This window comes from Crotalus tigris, unplaced genomic scaffold (genome assembly GCF_016545835.1).
Source record: "Crotalus tigris isolate CLP2741 ecotype Arizona unplaced genomic scaffold, ASM1654583v1 scf7180000018016.4438896, whole genome shotgun sequence".
In the NCBI taxonomy this organism is placed as follows: Eukaryota; Metazoa; Chordata; class Lepidosauria; order Squamata; family Viperidae; genus Crotalus; species Crotalus tigris.
This window is the reverse complement of record NW_024096778.1, coordinates 2,154,910-2,180,179: the sequence shown is the minus strand read 5'-3', so window position 1 is coordinate 2,180,179 and position 25,270 is coordinate 2,154,910. Positions and strand designations below refer to the sequence as shown.

The 25,270-nt window shown below is 37.6% G+C and overlaps 1 protein-coding gene across 4 annotated transcripts; it reads right to left on the bottom strand.

The window, feature by feature from the left end:
- Window positions 1-5,746: 5,746 nt before the first annotated feature.
- On the bottom strand, window positions 5,747-24,820 carry ASRGL1 (asparaginase and isoaspartyl peptidase 1). 4 transcript variants are annotated; one of them, XM_039346702.1, is made up of 8 exons: window positions 24,563-24,820; window positions 23,925-24,023; window positions 21,905-22,107; window positions 20,996-21,138; window positions 16,744-16,898; window positions 14,127-14,245; window positions 13,385-13,495; window positions 5,747-6,178 (listed from the first exon to the last, which is right to left on the bottom strand). In XM_039346702.1, the coding sequence occupies exons 3-8, from the start codon at window positions 22,089-22,091 to the stop codon at window positions 5,949-5,951; spliced, it is 945 nt and encodes a 314-aa protein (XP_039202636.1). In that variant the 5' UTR covers window positions 22,092-22,107; window positions 23,925-24,023; window positions 24,563-24,820; the 3' UTR covers window positions 5,747-5,948. The 4 variants fall into 4 exon arrangements, with proteins under 4 accessions (XP_039202636.1, XP_039202637.1, XP_039202634.1 ...); XM_039346703.1 differs by having other exon boundaries at window positions 21,905-22,092; XM_039346700.1 differs by lacking the exon at window positions 23,925-24,023 and having other exon boundaries at window positions 24,563-24,819.
- Window positions 24,821-25,270: the final 450 nt, after the last annotated feature.

Below are 25,270 nucleotides of genomic sequence, written 5' to 3'. Positions count from 1 at the left end.
GATCAGCTGTAGAGGCTCGCCCCAATCCTGGACAAGAGGGAAGGAAGGAAAGACGGAAAGGACAAGGGGGAGAGGGAGGGAAGGAGGGACAAAGAGGGAGGTGAAAGGAAGGAAGGAAAGACGGAAAGGACAAGGGGGAGAGGGAGGGAAGGAGGGACAAAGAGGGAGGCGAAGGAAAGGAAGGAAGGAAGGGACAAGGGGAGAGGGAGGGAAGGAGGAAGAGACCAAGAGGGAGGGAAGGAAAGGAAGTTCCAGCCAGGAGAGGCTTGCCAGCCCAGCTGCCGAGAAACAGAAGAGCGCAAAGCCAAGGAGAAGAAGGTGGCGGTTTCCTCCCAAAGGGGGCTCCTTTTCTCCACCCCTTCCCTGGGTTTGTGGGGAATTTCTCCTCACCAACGCTGGCAGATGCTGCTTCGAGCCCGCCGCGAGCTTTCTCATCCCCTTTGCTTCCCCCCCCTCCCCCACTTTCGTGAGGATTGTGGCGCCCTTGGGAAGCCGATTGTGCTTTGAAGCTTAGGAGAGGAGGAAGAGTTCCTTACTCCTTCCCTCCCTCTTGCATCAGCTGGTGCAAGTTCGGGGGTCGCCAGCTGACGGACGCAGGAGTTGGGTGCCCCTTCGCTGACCTGCGTGCACGAGAAGAAGTCAATCTGGTTGCTGCACAATGAGTCTCTGGGGAGGGCGGGGCCTTGCTTTGCGCCTGCGCTCTTCATGCGCCCCCTGCAGGGCACATTTGGTAGAGTTCATGCAAACTGCCGCCAAGCAGCATATTTTCCACAAACAAGTGAGGTGGAGCGGAGGGGGGGAGGGAGAGAAGGCAGTTGACAAGCCCTGCCTAAGACCATCGGAAATATGTGTGTTCCGATGGTCTTAGGTGTCCCCTGTGAAAGGCTCTTGCGACCCCCAAAAGGGTCGCAACCCACAGGTTGAGAACCGCTGCTATAGAGTGGCTACAGTTGTCAACAGGAACCTGAGTAAGGACCTGATTGTTAGCTGCTTCTGACTACAGTATTGACTTTGTCTCAGAGATAGGTGAGATTGTCTTCTCCTATATTTGGCTTCAGATTGGCAGTCAGCATTTTTCTCTTATCTTATTAAGAGTGCTGTGCTCAAATTTATTTTACAGCAAGATTTTTGATCCCGTTTCTTCTTTTTATTATGCTCACAGTTTATAAGAATTTAATTGTGTGCGGATATGGTTTATTAATTAATTGTGAATAAAAGCCCCTGTAATTTCTGCTAGTTTTTATTCACCTTTGACTATGTTCAATCCCACAGTAGTTAGTAGTCTATATTAAGTGAATATGTATTTACCTATTGGTAGTCCTTGGGATAAAATGGCTATTGGGATTGGAATTGCTAAGTGATGCAGTTGTAAAACATGAAGCTATATGACTACATTGTTTAGTGCTGGCACTTCTGGAGTCCCAGTTGCCATTGTTAAATGAGAATGTGAGTCATTAAGCAAGCATTTAACTATGACTTTCAATTTCCTGCTGGCTTCCCCAATGATTTTGCTTGTGGGAAGCTGGCAGGGAACAATGGGAATCATGATCACGTGATTTCAGAGATACTGTGATGATTGGAACTGTAAGGACCAATCATAACTACAACTCCGTCTGTCATTGTAAATTTGAATGGTCACTGATCGAGTGGTCGTAATCTGAGGATCACCCGTAAATCTAATTACTTTTTTTTAAAAAAAAATCAGGCTACAGACATCTGACATATATGTACCTAACTTAATGGAGGACAAGATCAAACTAGCAAGATATCTCATAATGTAGATATCAAAATTCAAAATCCATGTATGATTTTTTAAATGAAAAGTGAATATGAGTCATGTTTTCCGTTTTTAAATTAAATGTGGGCTGAAAGAATAATTTTCCAGTTACTAGTGTTTATTTTGGAGACAAATGCTGTAAAACACTAATCAGTGTGTTTTTATAACTGAGGATATATGTATAAATCCCTGCGCTTAAAATGTCTTATGTAAGGTGACTTGGCACAGCCCTCTCGCTCTGTGTTTTCAGTGCTGAAGATGAATTGGAAAAGTTCCCTTTTGGAAAGCAGTATTAATTTTATTTTGTTCTAATCAAGTATATGATTCTGGAAATCTAAGAAGTATAAATTCTGTGCAATGCATTTTTAAAAACAATAACTTTGGCAAAATATATATATATAAGTTATTCTAACCAGAATTGACCTGCTTTATCTTGTTTTTGTGAAGAAACAGCATCAGTCTGAATGAAAACATTTATTGATTATTTCAATTTATACAGCTGCCAATCTCAAATTCATGATTTTGGGCTGTAATTAAAAATAGCATAAGAACATAAAGCAAGAAAGAAATAACAGTATGCACTTAATCTGCACCCAAGATTAAAAAAAAAAAACCCACAACACAAATCAGCATAAACATTGCATGAGCTGAGACTTATACTTGGATTCTCAAATTTTGGGAAACGTCCGCAGATATTAGACCAAGAGTTATCAACTAGGGATCATGAGGCCTCTAGATCAGGGGTCCCCAACCCCAGGTCCGTGGACCAGTACCAGGCCGCGGCATGCCAGCGATTGGGCCGCACAAACAAGCAAAACCTCATCCGTGAGATGCAGGCAGAACACAAAACCACACCCCCTCCGGTCCGCAGAAAAACCTCTCTCCACAGAACCGGTCCCTGGTGCCCAAAAGGTTGGGGACCTTTCCTCTAGATAGTCCAATAGACTTCCATTTTTTAAAAAAAAAACTAAAAATGGCCCAAATCCTATAATATTTTGTTTTCTTATGAGATGTTAGCTATTTTTAATGTTGTAAAGTTAATTTCTTATTTTTTAAAAGAATTGTCCATGTGCTACGCTCTTCATGCAATGTAGGAAAAATATATTCAATACAGGTAGTCCTCAATTTACAACAGTTCATTTAGTGACTCTTCCAAGTTACAAGCGGCACTGGAAAAAGTGACTTATGACCATTTTTCACACTTATAACTTTTGCAGCATTCCCGTGATCATAATTCAGACACTTGGCAACTGACTCATATTTACGATGGTTGCAATGTCCTTGAGTCATGTGATTACTTTTTAGGACCTTCTGACAAGCAAAGTCAATGGGGTAGCCAAATTCACTTAACAATTGTGTTACTAGTTGATTTATTTAATAACTGTGGCAAGAAAGATCGTAAAATGGAGTAAAACTAAAATATCTCACTTAGCTACAATGAGATCAATTGTGGTCATACAGGTGAGTCAAGGACTACCTGTAGGAGGGCTGCATGTAAAAGTAATAGCTGGAGGTGCATGAAGGTGATGTGTAGTAACTTAAGAAGCCAGAACAATAGAGAAAAAGATATTGAATGACATATCTTATGTTCAAACTATGTATGTAAAGTTTTAGGCCTTTAATTTGATGAAAGCTATGAGCATCCTTTATAAATCTTTTAGTGCAGCTCTGCAAACCAGGTGTTGATTGTAAGTACAGGAGACTAAATGATTGTGATGCATCTGAGTGTTTTGGTACTGCAAAAGACTCTAGAACTTGTAATGTAGCAAAATTAATAAAAGTGTGCTGCCTTTTAAATAGCATAGCAGAGAACTTTCTGTGTCATGGGTACCTCTTCTATAGAGGTAATACCCAAAGAAAGAAAAAAAAAACCCTAAAATCATCATGCAGGGCATATATTCACAGGCAGACATTAAACATTCACAGTTGCACATTAAACATTCCCAAACAAATGGGAGCCATAATTTGTTACAATTATATATAGCTAATCTGTACTGATAAGCTATTGATTTGTAAATTGCTAATAACATCAATTCTGTAGTTCACTGAATAATTTTCTCCTGGGTCCTGCCAGGTGAAACTCCTTATTAGACAGGATCTGCAACACACTCGTTCTGTTGGGTCTGATGGGATGGACAGACATAATCAGAAAGAGATGGCTCCTCATACTGAATAGTTTCCTAATTTGAACATCATTTAGTCTTTTTTTTTAAAAAAATCCTACTTTTAATACATTTAGGTATTTAATATGTTTAATATGTATTTAAATTTAATACATTTAGGCAATTATGAACATAAATCCTGTTTCCCACATTAAAATGGCAAGCAAAGGTCCAAGGAATTCATTGTTAAAACATTTGAACATTTGGCCCTCTGGTAGGCATCTCTTTTCTAGTTATAAAATAAAGTTCTATTGTTTTAGTATTAATATGACTTACTAAGAGGACCACATGACCTTTCCTACATTTTAACAATATTAAAACAGTAATAAAACTTGCAATAGATTTCAAGCCATTAGTGTCATTACAAATACAAAACTATAAAAGCTAAATAACAGTTGAGACTAAGTATGGAAATTATTAGCCTATAGGACTTTATTTTTCAGTAAAACTAGATAAAGTAAAATGGCATATTTTGTAAGGCTCAGTGTTGCTAAGGAGATGCTTCCTATGTTGCTATATGTGCATCATGGTTTTATGCTCATTTTGCCTGATGCAGCCAAGTACTGTATTTGATGAGCTACATGCTACAATGCATTAGTACATGACTGAAACTTTAGTAAAGCACTAGCAATCAAACATTCAGGGCTTTAGGATCACAACAATATTCAGCAAATGCAAGATAATATGGTACTTTTGAAATACAGAAGAAGGAGGAGGAGGATTTGTGGTGAAATCAATTTGTGGTAACTACAAATGCCCTGAAATTCAGCTGGAAAGTTAATCCAGAGAGTCTGAATAGGATGTGATCTTTGTGACAAATGCCATACAATTCCTATCCACTCCTTAATCTATTATAAAGAGGTTCAGGAAATACAAACTTTCTGTGTGTGTCTGTGTGTATTTAGTAGTATTGTGAGAACAGTGCAATAATCTAAGTTACTGCTTATGGAAAACTAGGAATGATTTATTAGCTTAGATAACACTCTGGAAGGATCCAGGATCAGAACTTAGCATGATATAAATTCTAAGATCAAAAAGCAGCCTCTCCCTTACTTCTTATTTATATCCCTGATCTCAGTTATCAGAGCAATGAAATCGTGCCCTCCTCCATCCCAATGTATCATCATAAATGTTGACTATGATTTTCTTTAAATTGTTGTGCTCCTGAGAATATGATACAGTTAATTCCAGCCTGAAATCAACAGGTACGAACAAATTTATTATAAAATTATTTGGATTTTTACACTGCTGCTTGATTTTTCTTAAGAAATCATAGTCACAGAACAATAGATTTAGACCAATAATATGGACATCTACCCCACAATTCTTAATCACAAAACATTTTTGAAAAATCTCTATACAGAGAAAACACATTTTTCATTTTCATTTCTTAATGTTTCAAAATGGGTTTTCCATAAAACACTACTGTTAATTTCATAGAGAAAGCCTTAAAAGAAAACCATTCAAATTTAGTTAAAGAGAGTAATGTGCAATGTAGGCTTGACACCCACCTATCTCTTTGGGTTCAATAAAACATACTCCAGCTGTGGGTATAAGACCACAGCCCAAAACTTGATCTATCAGTTGCTTGTCTTTAATCAGTATTAAATAAGTTTGCTTTTTCCTTTATGTTTATATTTTAATGTATTTATAAACATGAGATAATGACATACAGATATTCCAGTACATAAAGTCCCCTCTACTATAATTATATTCATTTTCTGAATGATAAGCATACTCTTCAAAGTTATCATTTGACACCATGCAGATGTATCAAATATCAAGAAGCTGATGAAATTCCATCGAATACAAGTTTCTGAAGAACTTTTATTCAAAAGAATGAAAATGAAAATACATAATGAGTCAAAATTATTTGATCAATCAAATACCAATAGGAACGAAACATACACAATCTAGAATAAAAATTCTGATCGGATACTATCTGCTCACAAGGCAGTAACCCTGGAAAAAGTGGTTGCCTTTTTCTGAGAGGGTGTCCTTCCTCATTTCTAGGATCCAACGGAGGCAAGAGCTTCTTCAAAAGACTGTGTATTCCTCTCCCCAGTATAAATGCCAGACTGTAGCTGGTCATCCTTCACAACAGCCCAGGACATCTGGTTGGTAGAGAACTTAGCAGCCCACTCCCCTGAACTGCTAATAACAATGATGCCGCCTAAACCTCCAACTCTGGTTTTCATACAATCTAGAGCAGCATCAGCAGCCTCTCCTGGTGATTTCCCTGAAAAATCAGAATATGAACCATGCCTTAATTTAAAAAGAAAAAAATGAAAGGTACACTTTAAATGGGTAAACTTTTTTTTATATGTACTACTATTTAAATAGATAAACTATTTTAAATGGATAAACCAAGATACATTTTGCATTCTGCCAACAAACCTTTGAGATAACTTTTGAAGGGGGTGCCTTCAAGTCCTGGTGATGGCCTTGGCTAATCCTGTCAGTTTTCATGGCAAAACTTTCAGAAGTGGCTTGCCATTGCCCTTTTCCTAGGGTTGAGATACAGTGACTAGCCCAAGATTACCCAGCTGGCTTTGTGCTTAAAAGTGGGAATAGAACTCATGCTCTCCCAGTTTCTAACAGGTGCCTGAACCACTACACCAAGCTGGCTCTCTTGGGGTAATTAACATTGATTAACAAAATACATGTCTGAAAGGAAGCATATCCAAAAAACTATGCCATTAATTCTATGAACAGAAGGGCTCTTTAGACTCCTGTCTTTCAAAACATACGGGAGGCGGGGGGAAGCTTTCCAATTCAGGTGGATGAAACTTCTTTTGAAAGTGAAGAGCGCTTCAAAGGAGATTATGATCTGACAGCTGTTCATCACAAAGGAAGCTGGGATGAAAATTTCCATTGAGGCTCCTCATTCCCATTGTTTGTGACTACTAAATCTTTTTAGTTTGATTCAGTGGAAGGCTTCCTGCCCAAATCTAATTCAAGGTATGTTTTGCTAGATTTGATTAATTCCTGACAATCATGCACCCTGCAGCTTAAATGACTACAAATGAAGTCTTCTAATAACTAAAATTATTCTGCCAGCTGTTTTAATGACAAAAAACCTTTCTGTTACTGAAAAGAAGAGTGGATGAGTCTACCTGTGTCATAGACATACAGGTTTACTTTTCTGGTTTTGTTTCCGCTCCCTTCCAAATGAATGGTTTAATAAAGATCAGTCATTAATATTCTGGACAACTTTCAAGAGCATCATTTTATCACTGAGAAATAAGACTTCTATTGTTAAGCTAATAGTAGCCTATTGAGCCTATTAAGCATGGCTACTATAATGCATGTTAACTCTGAACATTTTATTAAGTTCCAAGTGTACACGAAGCTCAAAACAATAAACACTACGAAAGCAAGAAGCATTTAATTAACTGTGTAATTAATTCAATGTCCAAAAACAAAAACTCATTGTGTGCGCAAAATATCAATGCTATCTTTCAAGATTTCTTTTTTTTCCAATTTATAATTTTTATTTGGAAGTAAGCCACTTGACTTAAAAATATCAAATGTTATCAGGTATGAAGTATAATCCAGGGGTCCTCAACCTTGGCAACTTTAAGACTTGTGGACTTCAACTCCCAGAATTCGATTTTCTTCTTCCTCCCAATAGACATGAAAGCCCAGAATGGAAACTGTTCCTATGCTTATAAACCAGAGCCCCAGCCTTTAAAATGCCAAGAAAGAGGAAATATTCACTCTAGCAATAGCTGCTACAGCAAAGTTTAGCTATTCTAATTCTGTGAGGGAGCGATTCAGTTCTTAACCTTCAGCTGAGCATATCCTTAGGCCACGCTGAATTGCCTAACTTTATCTGAAAAATGCTGATTATATCATACATTTCTGTTATAATAGTCTAAACATGAACATAAGCCTACGCATCCATACTGATTGAAAGCTCTTTGGCTAAAAATATTGAAACAATGTTGCCAGCTAAAGTACCCTGAAGTGTGATTTAATCTGGAAACACTTCTTAGCTGTCTCACTATTGCAGTAGGACCAGTTTATATTTTCTATGTTATCATATCAGACCTGTGTATATACACGGACACATCCATGCAAGCCAGAATCATGCTGAGAATCAATGCCGTATTAATAGCAGCTACCAGCTTTCAGGTTATAAACCTCGTGGCTGTTTTTCAACAGATTCTGGAATGTTTTCTTACCCAAATATTACTTTGACATTTTATATTTTATAACATTTTTAAAGATGTTGAAAATGTATCCCACCCCTTCACATAAACTTCATTTATGTCAGGCTTCAGCAAAAAGCTAGCCCACTTGTGCTGGTTGTAAAACAAACAAACAAACAAAAAACCTAAGCACTGTCAGATCTGGCCAATTCTAGGCCAGGAAATCCCAGGACTAAGAACTCAGAAGTTCAAAAACAGGGACAACCATTTCTACATATCTAAGAAAGTGTTGCTGTGACTGTGCCCAGTCACTGGGAATCAAGCATGTCTCAGGAAGATTTTGTGTTTTCCTGATATTGCACAACTCTGTCTTGAAAGTTCTGCAACAGAAGAAGTTTCTTCACTGCTTTTGTAAGGTTGCAGGAACACACAGTATCAGCCTATTTCCAGGGTTACGTCCAACTTCCTGTAAAAGGGCTTTCACTCACACTGCTGATTTTTCCTTCCTCATCATCCCTGGAGCTCCCTATCTGCTCAAGGGATAGGGAGTCACGCCTAAGAGCGGATTTGAAAGGGAAGAATCTGCTCTGCTGGCTGATGCTGTCCTGGATGGATACCACTGGACTTCAGTACCACTGCTACGATGAAAGCAGTGTTTTTCATACGGATTTCCTTTTTTTACTAATTGGAATAGTACTCCAATCCTCAAGATAGAATTTTTGTAGAAGGGATTATTTTTTTCATACGTGAAGATGTCTTAAGGAACTCACTGAATGTCCTTTAATTCCTTCTTTAGTATTTAACTTAAAACTGGAACCATTTGCCTGTATTGTAAGGTAATTCAAAGAACATTTAGACATAAAAGTGGCTAACATAAAAAACAGCTTTTATATGCTGATAAAATATGCCATGTAGTAATTATAAATGTTCTACACTAAGATTTATTGATATGGTACAATACGTATGTTGTCAGGCTGTGCAGTTAACAGAAGCAACTCTCATACACTTCTGATAGGCTCCATTAAATCTATGGATATTTGTTTGATTAGGTATCTTAAATATTTGGAAATAATTATTTCAAGAAAACTCTTTTCATTTGGAGATAAAAATATATTAGATTGTTTGCATCTGATTAATGTTTATGACAGTAGTAAAGATTAAAGAACCGATGAGTAGACCAGTCTCCTGGAATCTCTTCAGATAAGATCAAGAGAGGAGATCACCCACATATACTGCATGCAGATAATTATTCCTTGTGAGGACACTGTAAGACAGCAGTTTTCTGCCAAGTTTGAGTGCTGGGAAAGGACAGGAATCAGCCATAGCTGAAGGAGACTTTTGAAGACTGGATCAGAAAATAGTAGCCACAATATCAACAATTCAGTAATGATATCTGTTAATGAGGGTCTGCTTCTATGGATCAACTATGTCCAAAATATATTATTGAAAAAAATGTCAGATATAGAAGAAATTTTAGCTGACAAGATAGAGATGGTAACAAAAGTGGATTTACAACTGACAGTTGTAAATGATTTAGAGAAAAGTTATTGGATCTTAAAAAAAACCTTTAAAAGAGAAATACGACTGAAAAATTAAGAGAGTAACCTGCATAGCTTTTTTCTATTCAAATTAGAAAAGAGGCTTATTAAAGCCTTGAAGAACTCTGTGCAATGGGACAAAGAAGAAACGAAGAGGAATCAAATCCTACAACTATATTTGATTGAACTACAAGTTAAGGCTATTAGAAGTAAAAGGAAGGAATATAAAATTGGTTGATCAAGTTTAAGCAAGATATGTTATTACTTTTGGTAACCCTTTATGGACTTTCTCATCACAACTGAAAAAATGATGCTTTATGGATTTGTCCATAAGAGAAGGGATATTTATAGGATAAAGTGATAATTGTTTCTACCAATTAAAGGGGGTGAAGAATCACTACGTTTGTATTTGTTGTGATGAAAGTTGGAAGTCACTTCTCTATATATTTCTTTTTTCTTCTGTATATTCTCTCTTTTCTTTTCTTTTTGCATTTTTTACTCTTTTCTATTATCTTTTCTTTCAGATTTAGTATTAGATTTTACTATTATAATCATTATTTTATAAATAGATATAGAAATATATGAAAGTAGAACAATCCTATGAACTTATGGGGTGTATATTGCAAAAATATACATTAACTCCTATGTTAATATTCTTAACTTATTTTAAATAGATTGATTATTAAGACATATGGGGGAAAAAGCCCCTTATCAGGTCTACATAATAGAACCTGAACCACAAAGTATAGATCACATCTACTTTTATTGAAATAGCTATAGTAACAGAATCTTGCAGGTCTGAATGTGCTTCCCCTCCCATTACTTTATTTTTGTGTGAACTAGAAAGAAGATTGTCCGAAACATTTTCTCTAATTGTTTTCTTCACCTAGGCTGAAGCCCCACTTATTCGACCATTGTCTTGGTAGAAGCTCTTCCTCTGGTCTTTAAGGGCCATTCCCTATGCCCCCTAGACCCCTATATTTTTTTTAATCTAAACTGCAGTTTTTGATGGTTTTATGATTATTGTAGGTAGTGGTCTTAGAAATCAGTCATAAAACAAACAAACACACTTTCATGCTTTTTAACTTTATCACTGGGCATATGTTTTAACTTTTGTTTAGCTTTTGTAGTGACACTGATTGTCCTTTTACAAGAAAAGACAGCATCACCCTAAATTGGCAGCAGTGGTGGGATTCAGCTGGCAGAACCGGTAATTTTTTGTTGCCCAGACCCAGAATGGCATCCACCCAGAGAACCGGTTGTTCACATATTTGAATCTCACCACTGATTGACAGTCTTAGACTGTTTGTGTATTCATTCTCTGCTTCTAAACAGGATCTCAATGGACAGAATGGAAAGATTGACCAATATTATTCTGTGTGGTCAAGGTTTACTGCTGCATTTAAAAACTGAGCTGATGCTTTAAAAAGGCTATTATACCTATGGGTTTATTTTCTCTGTTTATTTTTCTTTCTGTATTCCTTTCTCTCTATTTATTAAGGCAATTTGTAAAGAAAGTTTGACTTTCCAGCCTCTCCTTCAGTTCTGAAATTTCCCAGTGGTCTCCAATCAAGCCTCAGCCAAGGTTGGCTAGACAACATAATCTACACTAATAAAGAATACAGAACATACATGATTTATTTTAAATTCCTATCCAGCCATGAGGCTTCTTTTGTGACTCTGAGCTTGTCTCAGCCTAATCTGTCACACAAGATCATAGTGAAGATAAAGTTGGTTGAACAAGTGCCAGATATTATGCCTTGAGCATCTGAGAGAGGAATGTTTTAATCTAATCCTCCCAAAGAAACAGAAGCAACCTTCGCTGCATCCCATAACTAAAAAGCTAAAACAGGGGGCCCTTGAGGCAGCAAACTCTTATTTAAAACACAATTGTTATATCTGATTCCAATGCAGACAACCTTTCATGTGAGGGGAAACGATGTTCCAAATTAATGTGGTTAAACATTTGTTGTCAAGTTGCATAAAACAGAGATCAAGTGTCCTTTAATAAGAGAACCAGGCGATCAAGGGCTTTGCAGACAATATATCTACCAACATTGTTTTGCAACTCAACATTTTCTGTGAAAACTCTTTGAAGTTCTCAAGTAACACAAATTTGCAACAGAATCACACTTTTCCCTGTAAGTAACTATATTCAGGGAAAAAAAGATTGGATTAACATGTGTTCAGACTGTAATAGAAGTCAAGTGTTTAGATAACCCAAAAGGTAAAGTTTTCTATGGTCAACCATAGTTAGATTATGTTATGGTCACATGAACATCCTATTGCCAGCTTTTATCAGTACTCTTCCACATCAATATCCAGATTAGAACATTTGTTTTCAATGAATGTATTATATTTAAACAGAAGTCAGAGAAAAAAAAATGGTATTTAAAACAGATTTAAAAGGCTTCGGCAGTGAGTAATCTAAATTCTTCAAGCATGTTTGTTGCTGAATGTGAAAGTATGACATGAACATTTTACAGTCATGCTTTTTTACTTATAACCAACACTTCACTGCATGTAACTATTTTTTAAAATAGAAATATTCCAGTACATGTTGGTAGAATGTCACTTTAGGTTGATTAGACTGAAATCAACACAAATATCTGAAAAGAGTAAATGCTGTTGTTTGGAGAGGATCCCTGAGGCCAGCTGTCATTAGCTTGGTAACATCCAAATATATTTCAATTCCTATAATTCCCATCCAGGATGGCTTCATGGAGAGCACTAGACTGGAAAAGACTGACCTAAAATATTAAATTGTTTCATCTTCTCTTTACCAATTCCATCAGTTACACAAATACAAGGTGCAAGGAGCCTTGTGTTAGTTTACTTGATCTATATAAATAAAAATGTAAATGTTCGTTTGTTGAAAATCTTAAATCTCCGAAAGTTCTTCACCGATTGCTTTGAAATTTTGACACAATGTTGCATTCGAATACGCACGTGTTTTTATATACCTATATTATATAGATGTCACACCTGTGACAGGTAAAAACATGCTTTTTTTCAAAAACAGCGCCATCTGTTGGACGTAAAAGCAACACACGCTACGTGCGCTTTCTCTTTTCTTTCTTTTCCATTTAACCAGACTGAGCCACAGCAACGCGTGGCCAGGTACAGCTAGTATACTAATAAAAGACAATAGATGTTCAAGATAACAAATAAAATTCATGTAAAAACAGAATGATTCAACATTCTCCAAACAAAATTTTAAAAATGAAGGAGCTGGAATATTTCTTGCAGTAAAACCATAAATTGGCATTAAAAATACTTAAAACTTGACAAATAGGAAAGGCCATTAATGATGACTGCTGATAGCAGAAAACTTCATAGGCCCTTTACTCTGAATGGTAAATTAGAGCCCCAAACATTGGCCCGTTAAGAGTAGCAGATACTAGAACAAGCATCTGAATTTATATCAGATTGCATTTATGTGTATTAGCTCTAAAATCACTGTTTGTTGCATGTCCAACGTGCTTCCAACATGATGCATCCTCAAACTGAAATAACCAACGACGCTGTTCATCAACTCACTGGGTGAAATATTAATCCTTCATGCTTTATATCAGGGGTCTTCAAACTTGGCCCTTTTATGACTTGTGGACTTCAACTCCCAGAATTCCTCAGCCAGGCACGCTGGCTGAGGAATTCTGGGAGTTGAAGTCCACAAGTCATAAAAGGGCCAAGTTTGAAGACCCCCTGCTTTATATAATGTAAAACTTCTGGAACATCAGGATATGTATATACCTTGCTCCATATGGTAAAGAGTAAGTCTTGCCAGAATCACTTTCATAATGCTCTCTCCATGGCCAGTGGTGGAGGTGGCACCAATGCTATTATCTGCATAACCACCACTTCCTAGGAAAGGAAAAGATTAAAAAAACAGCATTTTAGTAACCCATTTCTCCAATCAATATCTATGTATTACACGGTATAGGCCAGGGATAGTATCAACTATATTTTGGAGTCCTATTAACAATGAAGGGGCTCAAGCAAAATGCAATTGCCTCAACTTTTATGAAATTATAAAGAGAAGGTAAACAGTGGAAAAGAACACCCCCCAATGCGCCCCCAGAAAAGAATGCCTACAAGGTTTTTTCCATGAGAAAAGCATGTTCAGAGAACATATTTTAGTATCTGAACAAACATTCTCAAAATATTTCACACTTTCCACTCCATCAACTTATCTTGATATATGGTATTTCTTAAAAGCTATGAAATCATCTCATCTTAAGAAAACATGCCATTCAATTAAAAATAGCTTTGTTTGAAGGACAAACCAAACAGTTGCTTGCTGGTTCCACTTCAGTACTTTATATTTTCCCTGTTCAGATTTAAAAGGATCTGGTTCTATGTGGAGCAGGGATGGCCTCCAGAAGACCTACAAACTCTTATTATCTCTGGAATGCAGTCACTGAGCATTATGAAATTATTACTGGTCACGTGCATTTTATGAGAATGAGAAGACACATCTATGGTATTGTTCTACCTATGCATGCTGTATCACCAACGCGGCCAAGCCGTTTGTTAGTAAGTCCTCCTGTTGATGTTGCACAAGCTACATTTCCTGCACTGTCGATAGCAACCGCTCCAACTGTTCCAAGGTCTCTGCCAAAAATAGCATTTCAGACAATTAGCTGCAGATCTCAAAGCATTTGACAAACAAACACAGCATCTGTTAGCATAGGTAGGTATTTTTCAAGTATGAAATGACAATAGGCCAGTGATGACGAACCTTTTAGAGACCGAGTGCCCAAACTGCAACCCACTTATTTATCGCCGGGTGCCAGGTGGGCATGGTCCACTGGGTGGGTGTGGCTGTGGTGGTCATGGCAGATTGGGTGAGTGTGGCCAAGGTAAGCGTGATCACCTCAATGTTGCTTGTGGGGAGGAATGCCTGTGGGGGCCGGGCAGGGTTGGGGGAGATCCAGGGGATCTCTGGCAGGTGGGGCAGTGGGCAGGAGGCTCGTCCTGCGGGATGAGGCGAGGCAAGGCAGGGCGGGGGTGCCATTGTCACAGGGCAAGAGGAGGCAGGGGCCAGGGCGGCTGCTGCCTGACACCATCGGCCCCTGCACACAGAGGCCAGCGAGCGCATGGGTGCTGGGATGCATCCAGCCATGTGGGACCTGGTCGAGTTAGTGGGTGGCTGGTTGAAGAGAGATGGTTGCCATCTCTGGGGCATGGTAAGAGTTCCCACAGACAGGGCTCTGAGTGCCGCCTCTAGCATGTGTGCCATAGGTTTGCCACCACTGCAATAGGCCGTCTTCAGACTGAAGCCATGAGTCTCCAAGCAGGTTCATTTAGAGCATTTAGCAAAGCAACACAGCCAGGTTACTGCACTATGGGGTTTATACTTAAGCTGCCACAGACTTTAACTTATGTAAAATTATTAGAATCCCAGATTTCTACTCAGCTTAAAGAAGGGGTCTTCAAACTTGGCCCTTTTATGACTCGTGGAATTCAACTCCCAGAATTCCTCAGCCAGCATGCCTGGCTGAGGAATTCTGGGAGTTGAAGTCCACGAGTCATAAAAGGGCCAAATTTGAAGATCCCTAGCTTAAAGTTTTTCCTCCTTTCTCACAAATGGCCTTTGACAGCTTGGACAAATAGTATCTTTCTTGTGGACTACGATCATTCTCATTTTCTTGCACTTGCTTTGGGCTGCTACAGCTACTAAATCCCACAAATTGCAATTCTATCATTAAAATAAATGAAAAGTCAGTGTTTTTAACAACAAAATCCTTCCAGATCAGTTCAAAGACCTATTTAAACGACTGTTTTCAAACGCAAATCATTACAAATGCTGCAGGACTGGTTAATTAGACCAAAGGCTACAACACTGAGGTCATTTTATATATTGATAGAATGGTCTCTTAAAATCTTGTGAAGTGCATCAAAAAGAATTGCAGCACACAATTGTACTACACCTCTCTTTCTCTCAGTAGCTTTCCAGTGCTATTGATGCTTAATTAACAGATGTGCAACAAGTCTGCCTCTATCTTTCTGAAGAGCAATTTTTATGTGAACTGAGATCTGTGGAGAACATAGTGCAAGCAGAACCTGCTTGCTCTCCCTCGTTTCACAAGATGCAAAGGGAGGTGGTGTGAAGCAATGGCATGTATTCACAATAGTGAATTTCAGCAGCCATAATCATAGCTATGTCGTTTTGTTAACACTGGAGTTTGGCATGTAGCTGCACAGAGACCAGCTACAATAAGGAAGGCAATATCCAACCCCATTCCTTCCACAGCTGGTTCCAGGTTTGCAGATCCCACCATTGTTCTCCTACGCAAGGCCTCCCTTCCAGCTGAAGTGCCCTGGGAGGATGAAGGAACATGGTCATCACAGTGAGGGTCAAAGCCAAAATTTGATCCTGCCATTCATTGCCGCAGCTTACAAATTTAGAATATGATACACCTGGGTAGGGTAGGGTAGTTGCACTCTTAGCCTTGCACTTCACAGCCAAGACTGTATCTCGTTCACACTGCCGCACACCTCCCGATTAAGGCCTTAGAGGGAAAACACAGCTCCATTCCTGACTTAGGCTGTGATGGTGCAACAGTGCAGGGCTAGGAGTGGCTATCCAGTCTGTCCCACCAGGTACAGAGCCAGTTTTCATTCTAAACTGGTACCAAAGAGATGCTACAACAGGGGTCTTCAAACATGGCCCTTTTATGACTTGTGGACTTCAATTCCCACAAGTCCACAAGTCATAAAAGGGCCAAGTTTGAAGAGCCCTGTGCTACAACAATGGCAGATGCAGCCATCTCTCAGCCTGCATCATCAAAGCCATTAAGTCTAAGTCTCTTCTAATTAGCCTAAGAGAACATTGGCATCCTTCTGCACTACACTACTACTGCCTGTCACTCTCAGGCTACAAGGTGTGAGCTGCAGTTTTGAGATCTTGCTCCAAACTCAGTTTCTTGTTTCACACAGCCACAAAAGTTAAGAGGAAGACAGGAGAAATTGCATGTAGCAGCTTCCAGTAGTTCAAATGTGGAAGAAATACTCCCTCTGAATTTGGGGAAGAGGTTATGTGGGTTGATTGCTCTCTTTAATTTAATTCTCTTCATTCAAGCAGACAGAACACCAATACTGATAGTTACTTTTGACATTCTTGAGGGTTCCAGTCAGCCTCAAGGTTTTTCTTCCACCTCTCCAGTGACCTTTCAGTGATTAATTTTTCTCCAGGAACCTCAGGAATTCCCATGGCCCTAGCAAAGGCAGAGGCCCCTTGGTCAGTCAGCAACATGTGGTCCGTCTGAAGGAAAGAGGAGAGAAGCAGCCACTCAAATTGCTGCACAAATCAGTTTCAAGCCATGTACATACCACCCAATAGAATGGTATTTCAGCAGTGTCCTGTATTTAATGTTGTTTGCCAAATACTTGCTGCAAATGCTATAGCACAAAGGAGGTGCACATTTAAATACCTTCATTCATTTCTGCCTTTACTTAGAGAAAAATCCTGAACCTGGGTAAGAATGCCACCAGAAATGGATGATGTGTCAACATAATTTTGATTTCTTTATTTAATTCCAGGGATAGAATCACCCATCTACTTTCAAGAGAGGTATGAAAGAGATGGATGATGTTTTTGCAATAGTGTTTTAAAAAAAAAAATCCAGAAGAAAATCTCTGGAGAAAATCTCTGCAGAAGAGCTGAACAACTTGTCAGGGGAAAAGATTCTGTCCTCTGTAGCTTTATGCTTACTTCTAAGATATGTTCAATGCAAGAAACTGCAGAATTTTATGTTGATGTGAAGCAGAACACTTTGAAACAGAACTGGGTTTTTTTTTAGCCATGCAGAAATTGGGACTTTCCTTTGCTGAACTTCTATTGCAAGATGCTCCCGTCTTTCACATTGCCTGCAAGCTGAAGGCAGTTTCAAAAGGACATACACCATTTATGCCACTTCTCTTCAAGTACTCCAGTTGTGTCCCCTGATTTTATTATATCACACTCTACCTAATAACTTGTTCATACCATATACCAATTGTTTCTTTTGTTAAGGAAAGTGCCACCACTGGTACTAGGAACACAGTGTGTGTGTGTGTGTGTGTGTGTGTGTGTGTGTGTGTGTGTGTGTGTAGGCCCAGTATGTAAACTTTGCTACTGTACTAAACCCTTTGTACTATCATGCACTATCATGACAAGTTTCCTGGGATTAAGGAAATAAAAGTATTTATTTTGTTGGAGATCATTTTGAACAAACAAAACTTGTGAATCCCCAACAACAGGCAACAGAGATTGCCAGGTGCTGGAGTCCCATGCTGAGAGCCATAAATCAACTTATGTAAGGCAGAAGGATTATAAAGACAGTTTATTCTTATGAGTCTACAATGTTCCACACCTGTAGAAAAAAAATGCCTTGTGCACCACTGCCCTCTTCTGCTTTTGCTTTCAAAACAAACTCAACAGCTTTCATGTGAAAAGAAAGTCACTTTACGTTCAATGGGCCTAATTTTCAGACAGCATATATAATAATAATTAATATTCTTAGTGACTACATATTCAAATAAAAATAATTTTGGGATAAAGCAGTACATTTATTAGCCAACTGAAGGCATATGTGACACTTCGTTATTTTTAAATGAATTGGTAGAAGCATTTCAAAAAGATCCTAAGCTTTGGGTGGCATATTGTTATCCATATGTAAAATGTGTTAATTTTAGTTGAATTCATGCTCTCAATTCAAAAATACATAGCTTTATACATATACACACTTAAAAGGCAGCAATAAAACCTGTATTATATTTTTTAATTATAAAAGTAAATCATTGAAAATATATGAAAATTTAAAAAATTGTTTGCATATACTGTATTCCATCTTCAGCTTGCTTAACAAGTATGAGATTTCATTTAATTCCTGCTGTGTATGTATGTATGTATGTATGTATATTTGTACCATATATATATATATATATATATATATATATATATATATATATATATATATATATATATATATAGCTTTTGCTGAAGTCTTCTTGTGAATCTAAAAAACTATATGCTTAAATTATGAAAAACCCAAGGTTCTGTTTTACATTTATAACAGCCCAAAATACTGGATAAATTGAATCTGACACTTCACTTAAAAGAATTGTGCATAGCAGGGGGTAAAATGGCTCCAGGATGCATGTAGCTGAATGTGAATATAACCAAGAATTTGGAAAATGTTTTCCTGCATTCCGTTGGAATCTTGCTTTTTGGGCTATTAAATATTACTTAATACTAGATATTAAAAATGTTGTAATGTTGTTATTTAGTTAATTGCATTCAGATTTTTCTCAAAGCTTAGCATGGAGTGTGGGGGCATCGCAGAATGTATGTTTATTAATCAGGCATACATCAGGAGTTACAAATTCATATTATGGTAATTGCAACTTTTGTTTAGTACAGAGATGGGCAACCTTTTGCTCTTCTTTTTGTCATACAGCAGAGGATCTACAGAATGTTCAGGTATCTTTCGTTTTTTTAGTGAGCTAACACTGAACAAATTGCAAGTTAATTTAGAGACTGCAATGTAACATCCATGTTTGTACAATATCTTCTGTACATACCTCCCTAAAATGAATATGAATTGGCTCCAAACGGTTAGATTTTTCAGTGCAAGTCATGAAAATGTCTCTATAGGCACCTCCATATTTTGGTAGATTTCTGGATGCTATCATTTTAATACAGTAGATCTATCCTGAGGAATTAAAAGCTTGTGAAACTGCCTGACTTAATGAATAGGATCTCAAAGGATTAACAAGGTAGCCTCAAGAATGTTGCTTGTCCAAATCCTCTTGAGTCAGTAGAGGGAGCTAATATGATGCCCTGATAGGATTCAAAGCCTTGATCATTTTAGAAACATATACAGTACAGCAGAACAACACTCTGAAAGAACCAAGCAGAATTTGTAACAAAGATTTTAATAATGTCATTACCATTTGACATTTTTAAAAGGAATGCCACATTTCAATTTTTCACAAGTTAGAAAGCTTAAAATCTTTACTAAGATAAAATAAATCTTCCCACATTAACACGTGATAGTAATATGTTTTTATATGTGGGACATGGAATGTATCAACAGCGCAGGGCATTCAATCTGTTTTTAACCGGACTGCTTTTAAATTCCCCTTTTAAAGTATATATTCTCCCTGTAATGATATCTTTATTTTTTGCAAATAATTTTAGTAGAAAGGTGCTGGAATATTCTGGAATATATTAAGAAAAAGACCATAGGAGTTCAAGCACTTTCTTGTACGTTATAGTTAAAAAGATGTTTAATGTATCAGAGGCTAAGATACATGTGAATAGAAAAGTGAAACTCCAAATATTTTAAGTTCAGAAGCAAACTCAGCTACACTGAACATAAAATTTCATGCAGGAAAACACTGTTCTCAGGATAGTTCGGGAAATCATAGGCTAAGAATTTGGTATAGTTCAGCTGCTTGAGCATATTCTTGGGAAGTGACCGACTATAATTTAAAGCTGCTGTAATTTATCCTATTTTGTTCACTTTTGTCTGGATATACCCTTTAATTGCTTATTTGAAGATAAGAAAATCTAAACTTTAATTGCTGGTCAGCATTTTTATAGAAGATAAACCAATAAAATTAGTAAAGGAAAGTCTAATCTTAAATTTATTAGGTGATATAGGTAAAAGCAATAACCTTTGAAAAGGCATTTTGGCAACTGCAGTTGAATACACCTGGAGCACTTCAAATTAGGGAAAGCCCTTATCAGTGCATTTAAACCCCTGAAAAATCCATTTAAGATTATAGGAGATTATTATGCTCTCTATCAGCCACTGAGCACTTACATACCATTACCAACCCTAAATAAAAATAGTCTGCCTGCCTTTAAGTTCTTGGCCTCTTAGAGCGATTGCAATTTCTTCCAACAAGCTATAAAATTTGTTCTATGCGCAACATGGCAACAAGGAGGAAGAATAGACTATGCCACTACAGAATACAGGGGTATTGTGTAACATTCCAAGAGCAAACAAGCTTCTTGCAAGCAGAACACACGAAAGAGAAACATCTGAGTCTAGCCCAAGAATGGGGAGCTTGTGATCTACCAGATGTGACTGAACCTTAATTCTAAACATCATTAACTGTTTGGCTCTGCTGGATGGTAGTACCAATTCTAGCATTTAGCAACGTTTGGCAGGTCAGAGGCTCCCTTTTACTGGCCAAGCTATATACCAGCTTTCTGTTTATATGAAACCATTAAAAAATGCAATTATCACCTGGATTGCAGCATTTCTTCCTATTATATCTTTACACAAGGCCAGAGGTCACAAAGCACCATAGTACTTCAATCAAACCACAAAGGGAAACTGATTTTGCTGAAGATCACCCTTGGCATACCTTTTCCATTACAAGACGAGCAAGCTTTATTGGGTTAGAAATACATTTCACGGCTGATACTGCTCCTGAGGCTAGATTTTTCCCATCCATGATAATAGCATCCATTTCTACTTCACCCTTCTCATTTAACACAGAGCCACAACCTAGGAATCAAGTGGAAAAGATATTAATATACCAACATGAAGTTAAACAATGTTACACTATTTTAATTCATTTGTGGTTCAATACTCTTTAAATGACAACTTTTGCGATATTAAAATCCTTGCAGGAGTAATTAGTGTGAATCCTAACAATATATATAAAAATTCTGTACCTTTTCTGTTCATGATATATATCTCATCCCTCACATATCAGAATATCTACTACAAAGCTTGTTTTTTTTAAAAAAACTGAGGAAATTGGAATATATATGCTTTGTCAATAATATAAACAATAATGTCAATAAAAGTAACATTAATAAAAAACTATACTTAGTAAAAGTAATACTAATAAAAACTATATCTATGACCAAAATTTCATTCCCATTTAATGTTTTGCAGCTTGAAATTTAAAGCACCAAATGCCAAACATACTTGGCACAATCCTGAAGAATAGGGATTTTGTTTAAAACAAAATAATGTTTTAGGAGGTGTGGATTTTTAAGCATTCATTTAATTAGATATTGAAAATACCTTTTGTATAAATTTCCTTTAAAACTAATTGGAGGATATATCCTTGAACAGCATCCATCCTAGCAAGAAATTAGCAGGTAAGGAAATGAAGGGATGTGAAAGATAATCTCACCTTTTTGATTCCCACAATTGAGGCTGTTATTAAGGGCATACAAAAATGGAGTAAAAGAAAGAAAAAAGATGTCTGCTACAAAAAACTGGGCAGTAAGAATTTCAATTTGGAAAATTAAAAAGTTACCTGCATTAAAATGTGGATCATCTTCCATTAATACTACGGCTTCTTCAACTGCATCTAATGCAGTTCCTCCTTGTTTAAGGATACCGTAACCTTTCAATGCTGCTCTGATGACACCAGAACGACTTCCATCTTCCCGCTCTTTAAAGATGCGACCAGCTCCACCATGAACAACAATAACTGGCTTCATGCTGTTGAATGTTTTTCTGGTTAAAAGAATGTAATTATTCCTTGGAACTATATTTTCTTAAGGAGTGAATGTCAAAGTCCAATCTTATGCTCCTGAGTTCCAATAAACTTCCTTAGTTAATAATCACAGTGTAACATTTTTTAACAGGCTTATGGTCTTCGTTAATAGCTTAGAAGTGCTGTGCTCATACAAAGTTTGAAGTATGTCTTCTGAAAATTTTGAAGTATGTGCAAGCTGCATATATTTGAGGCATATATAATCCTAAAAACTATTTAGCAGATACCTGTTATTTTTTTTAAAAAAAATTACATTAGTTGATTTTTCAGTTAGACTAAAAGGCCTTAGTTTAATCAATGATTCTAATAAACTACTTCATCAGTATCCTAATTACTATTCCTATTAAAAGCATTAAAGTATGATGTGCACTCCATCATTCTTTTGTGTTTTATTATGTCAACGATCTATGAATAATCTGTATGATTGATCTCCTGGTTGAAACAGGAAGTGTTTCACAAATGTTTACATTTATCAAGAAAAGTGTACAATCCTAGGGTTGAGTTTACAAGCTGAACTAAACCACACCGTGGTCTGCAATTTACTATTCGGTGTAAACCCACTATTATGATTTAGTAGTACAAATAATCCATGATATGGCTTATACTGAACTATAATTTCAAAATCCTGGCTTAGCGTCATGTGTGAAGCTAATCAACACCTTACTTTTTATCTAGATTTATACAATTCAAATAGCATGAGATGCATCAATTGGTGAAAAAATCTTAATCAATTTTCACAACTTTCTAGGGCATGAGCCCTACCTTCTAGCTTAGAAAACTCTTTTCAGCAGTTCAGTATGGCTTCCATCAATGCAATTGATCGTATCTGTCAGTCTTTTATTGAAAATTCTAAGTGTGTATCTTTACAAAGCATCTTTAGATCTATTGGAGAGCTAGTCACGGACACAATAGTTAGAATGACAGGCTTAAAAATGGAAGCCTTCTTGTACCAAATTGTGACACAGGACAGAACCTGAAGAATACAGATGAGAATCACCATTGGGAAGGTGTTCATTTGAGATAGGGTGAGACATACAGATTTGTTTTTTAAAGGTAATTCCTATTCCTATTGAACAGCTGACTCTCAGGAGAAAGCAAAGAGTAACTATGTCTTACTCTATTTGCACTTTAAACCAGTCAATTATTTACCTCACATTTCTTTAATATTTTGAACTTGCTTTTTTGGCATTTCATTAAGAAGCCTAGCAAACTAATATTTTTAACAATATTTGTATTATGTAGTACTGTCTGCAAGGAACATGTTACTAATTATTTCTTAGAAGAGGTGTGAAAACCTGGCTCTTCACTCAGTGCTTTGGCAAAAGAGAATGAGAACCCTTACTTCACTGCATTTGCCATCTTTTATCTTTATTGTTTATGTTTCATTAATTTTATTGTACATTTGTAAGCCACTTAATGTCATTTAGAGTCAGGCAGCATATAAGTTTAAGTAATAATAATAATAAGATCTGGAAATAGAAGTTGAAGCTTCTTATTGCAAAAGTATTAACAACAATAATAGGGCCTTGGGTGCAATCCCAAAACATCTGGAGCACCATTTGAACGCCATCAGCATTGACAAAATCTCCATCAGTTAATTGACAAAGGCAGCTTTATTTGGAACAGCTTATATCCTGCCACCATATCATTACAACAACTTCTGCCCATCCCAGGTTTTGGGGAAGGATTCGATGGATGGATTAAAACTGCCAAATCCAGTCTGAACATCTGGATGACTGTGCAACCAACCATAATAAAAATGCTTCAAGTATGCTACCTGTTTTTTGTGCAGCAGCTGACCAGTAAAATCCAGAGAAATCACATTACTAAGGAATCATCACATATCTCGGAATGAAAATCTCCTCCCAACTGAATTCTGCCAATGAAAATTGATTTCAGCACTGACAGCCAGCTTTTGCTGAGCAATTAAATAACAACCGCTCATCAACACTGTATTGCATACAAAATCATATGCCATCAAGGCAGTATATCCTTTTGATGACTAGCTAACTTGCAGAAACAGTCGAATGTAAACACCTACCAGAAATTAGCTTGCTAAGAAACAAAACCACGCTTGATCTGAAAACTTTGCTACAGATGCCACAAGATCCAGAATTCTGCTTCTCCCTGAGCAGTAAGCAACACAGGTAGGGGCTAGAAAAAGGCATACAGTGTCCCAGAGGCAAATATGAAGCCTCTTAATTCTCTTCCCCATCTCCCCGAATTGGGTATGTCTCTTTTATGAACCCTGATCGGCCAGAAACCAATCCCTGTTAATATAACCTTCTCATCCTCCGAGAGCCGCGTTTAAACAACCGGCGAAAAGCTTCCCCCCGCCCCCGGGAGTTACGAAAAGGGAGGGAAACCACTCTCGTTCATTCACTTACTACCTTGGTAAAAGACAGATTTACTCACAGGTAACTGGATTTCTTCAGCTGCTCCCAATGCCTCCAACTTAAACGCTTTTAAAGAGTGTGCGCGAAATGGGCAACGAGGAAGTAACGCTGGCTCCTCTGACAGGCGTATCTGTTTCGAAAGCAAGAAAAAAACCCGCCTCGGTCAGCTCATCTCACCGACCTTTGCCTTTAAGAAAACAGCCGTCTTTTGAGCTGTCAATGGATGCGAAGCAAAGCTGCCCTCAACTCCAATGGCCGCTGCTCCCTTCCAGGTGGGCATTCGCCCCTCGCTAAAATGGCTGACTGAAGTGCTTGTTTCAACGGGGCTGAGGCTAAATAGCTGCCCGTTGCAAAGATGGAGGTTGCTTGGTATCGCTGCGCAGAAAGGCGCCTTTTGCGCCGGCACGCGGTTTCCTTTTCTCGGGCTTGGTGAAACAGCCTGGGGGGCGAAGGTTGCGAGGACGGTGAAGGGGACAGGGAAGACGAAGAGAAGGAAGCAACTAAGGATAATGTAACCCAAGTAACGCAATGGATTTTCAAAGCCGATCTGTCAAACACTTTTGATGAACCGGTTGTGGCAATAGGTGTCCTGTTATATCAAAATAATTCATTGGTGTTTATCTTTCCTATATTTTAATTTTCCTCTTTTTGTTTTAGAATGTCTGGTTAGTCCACTGTTAAAAGGAGCATGTTTATTTATCTGTCAAATATGCCACCTGACACCCAA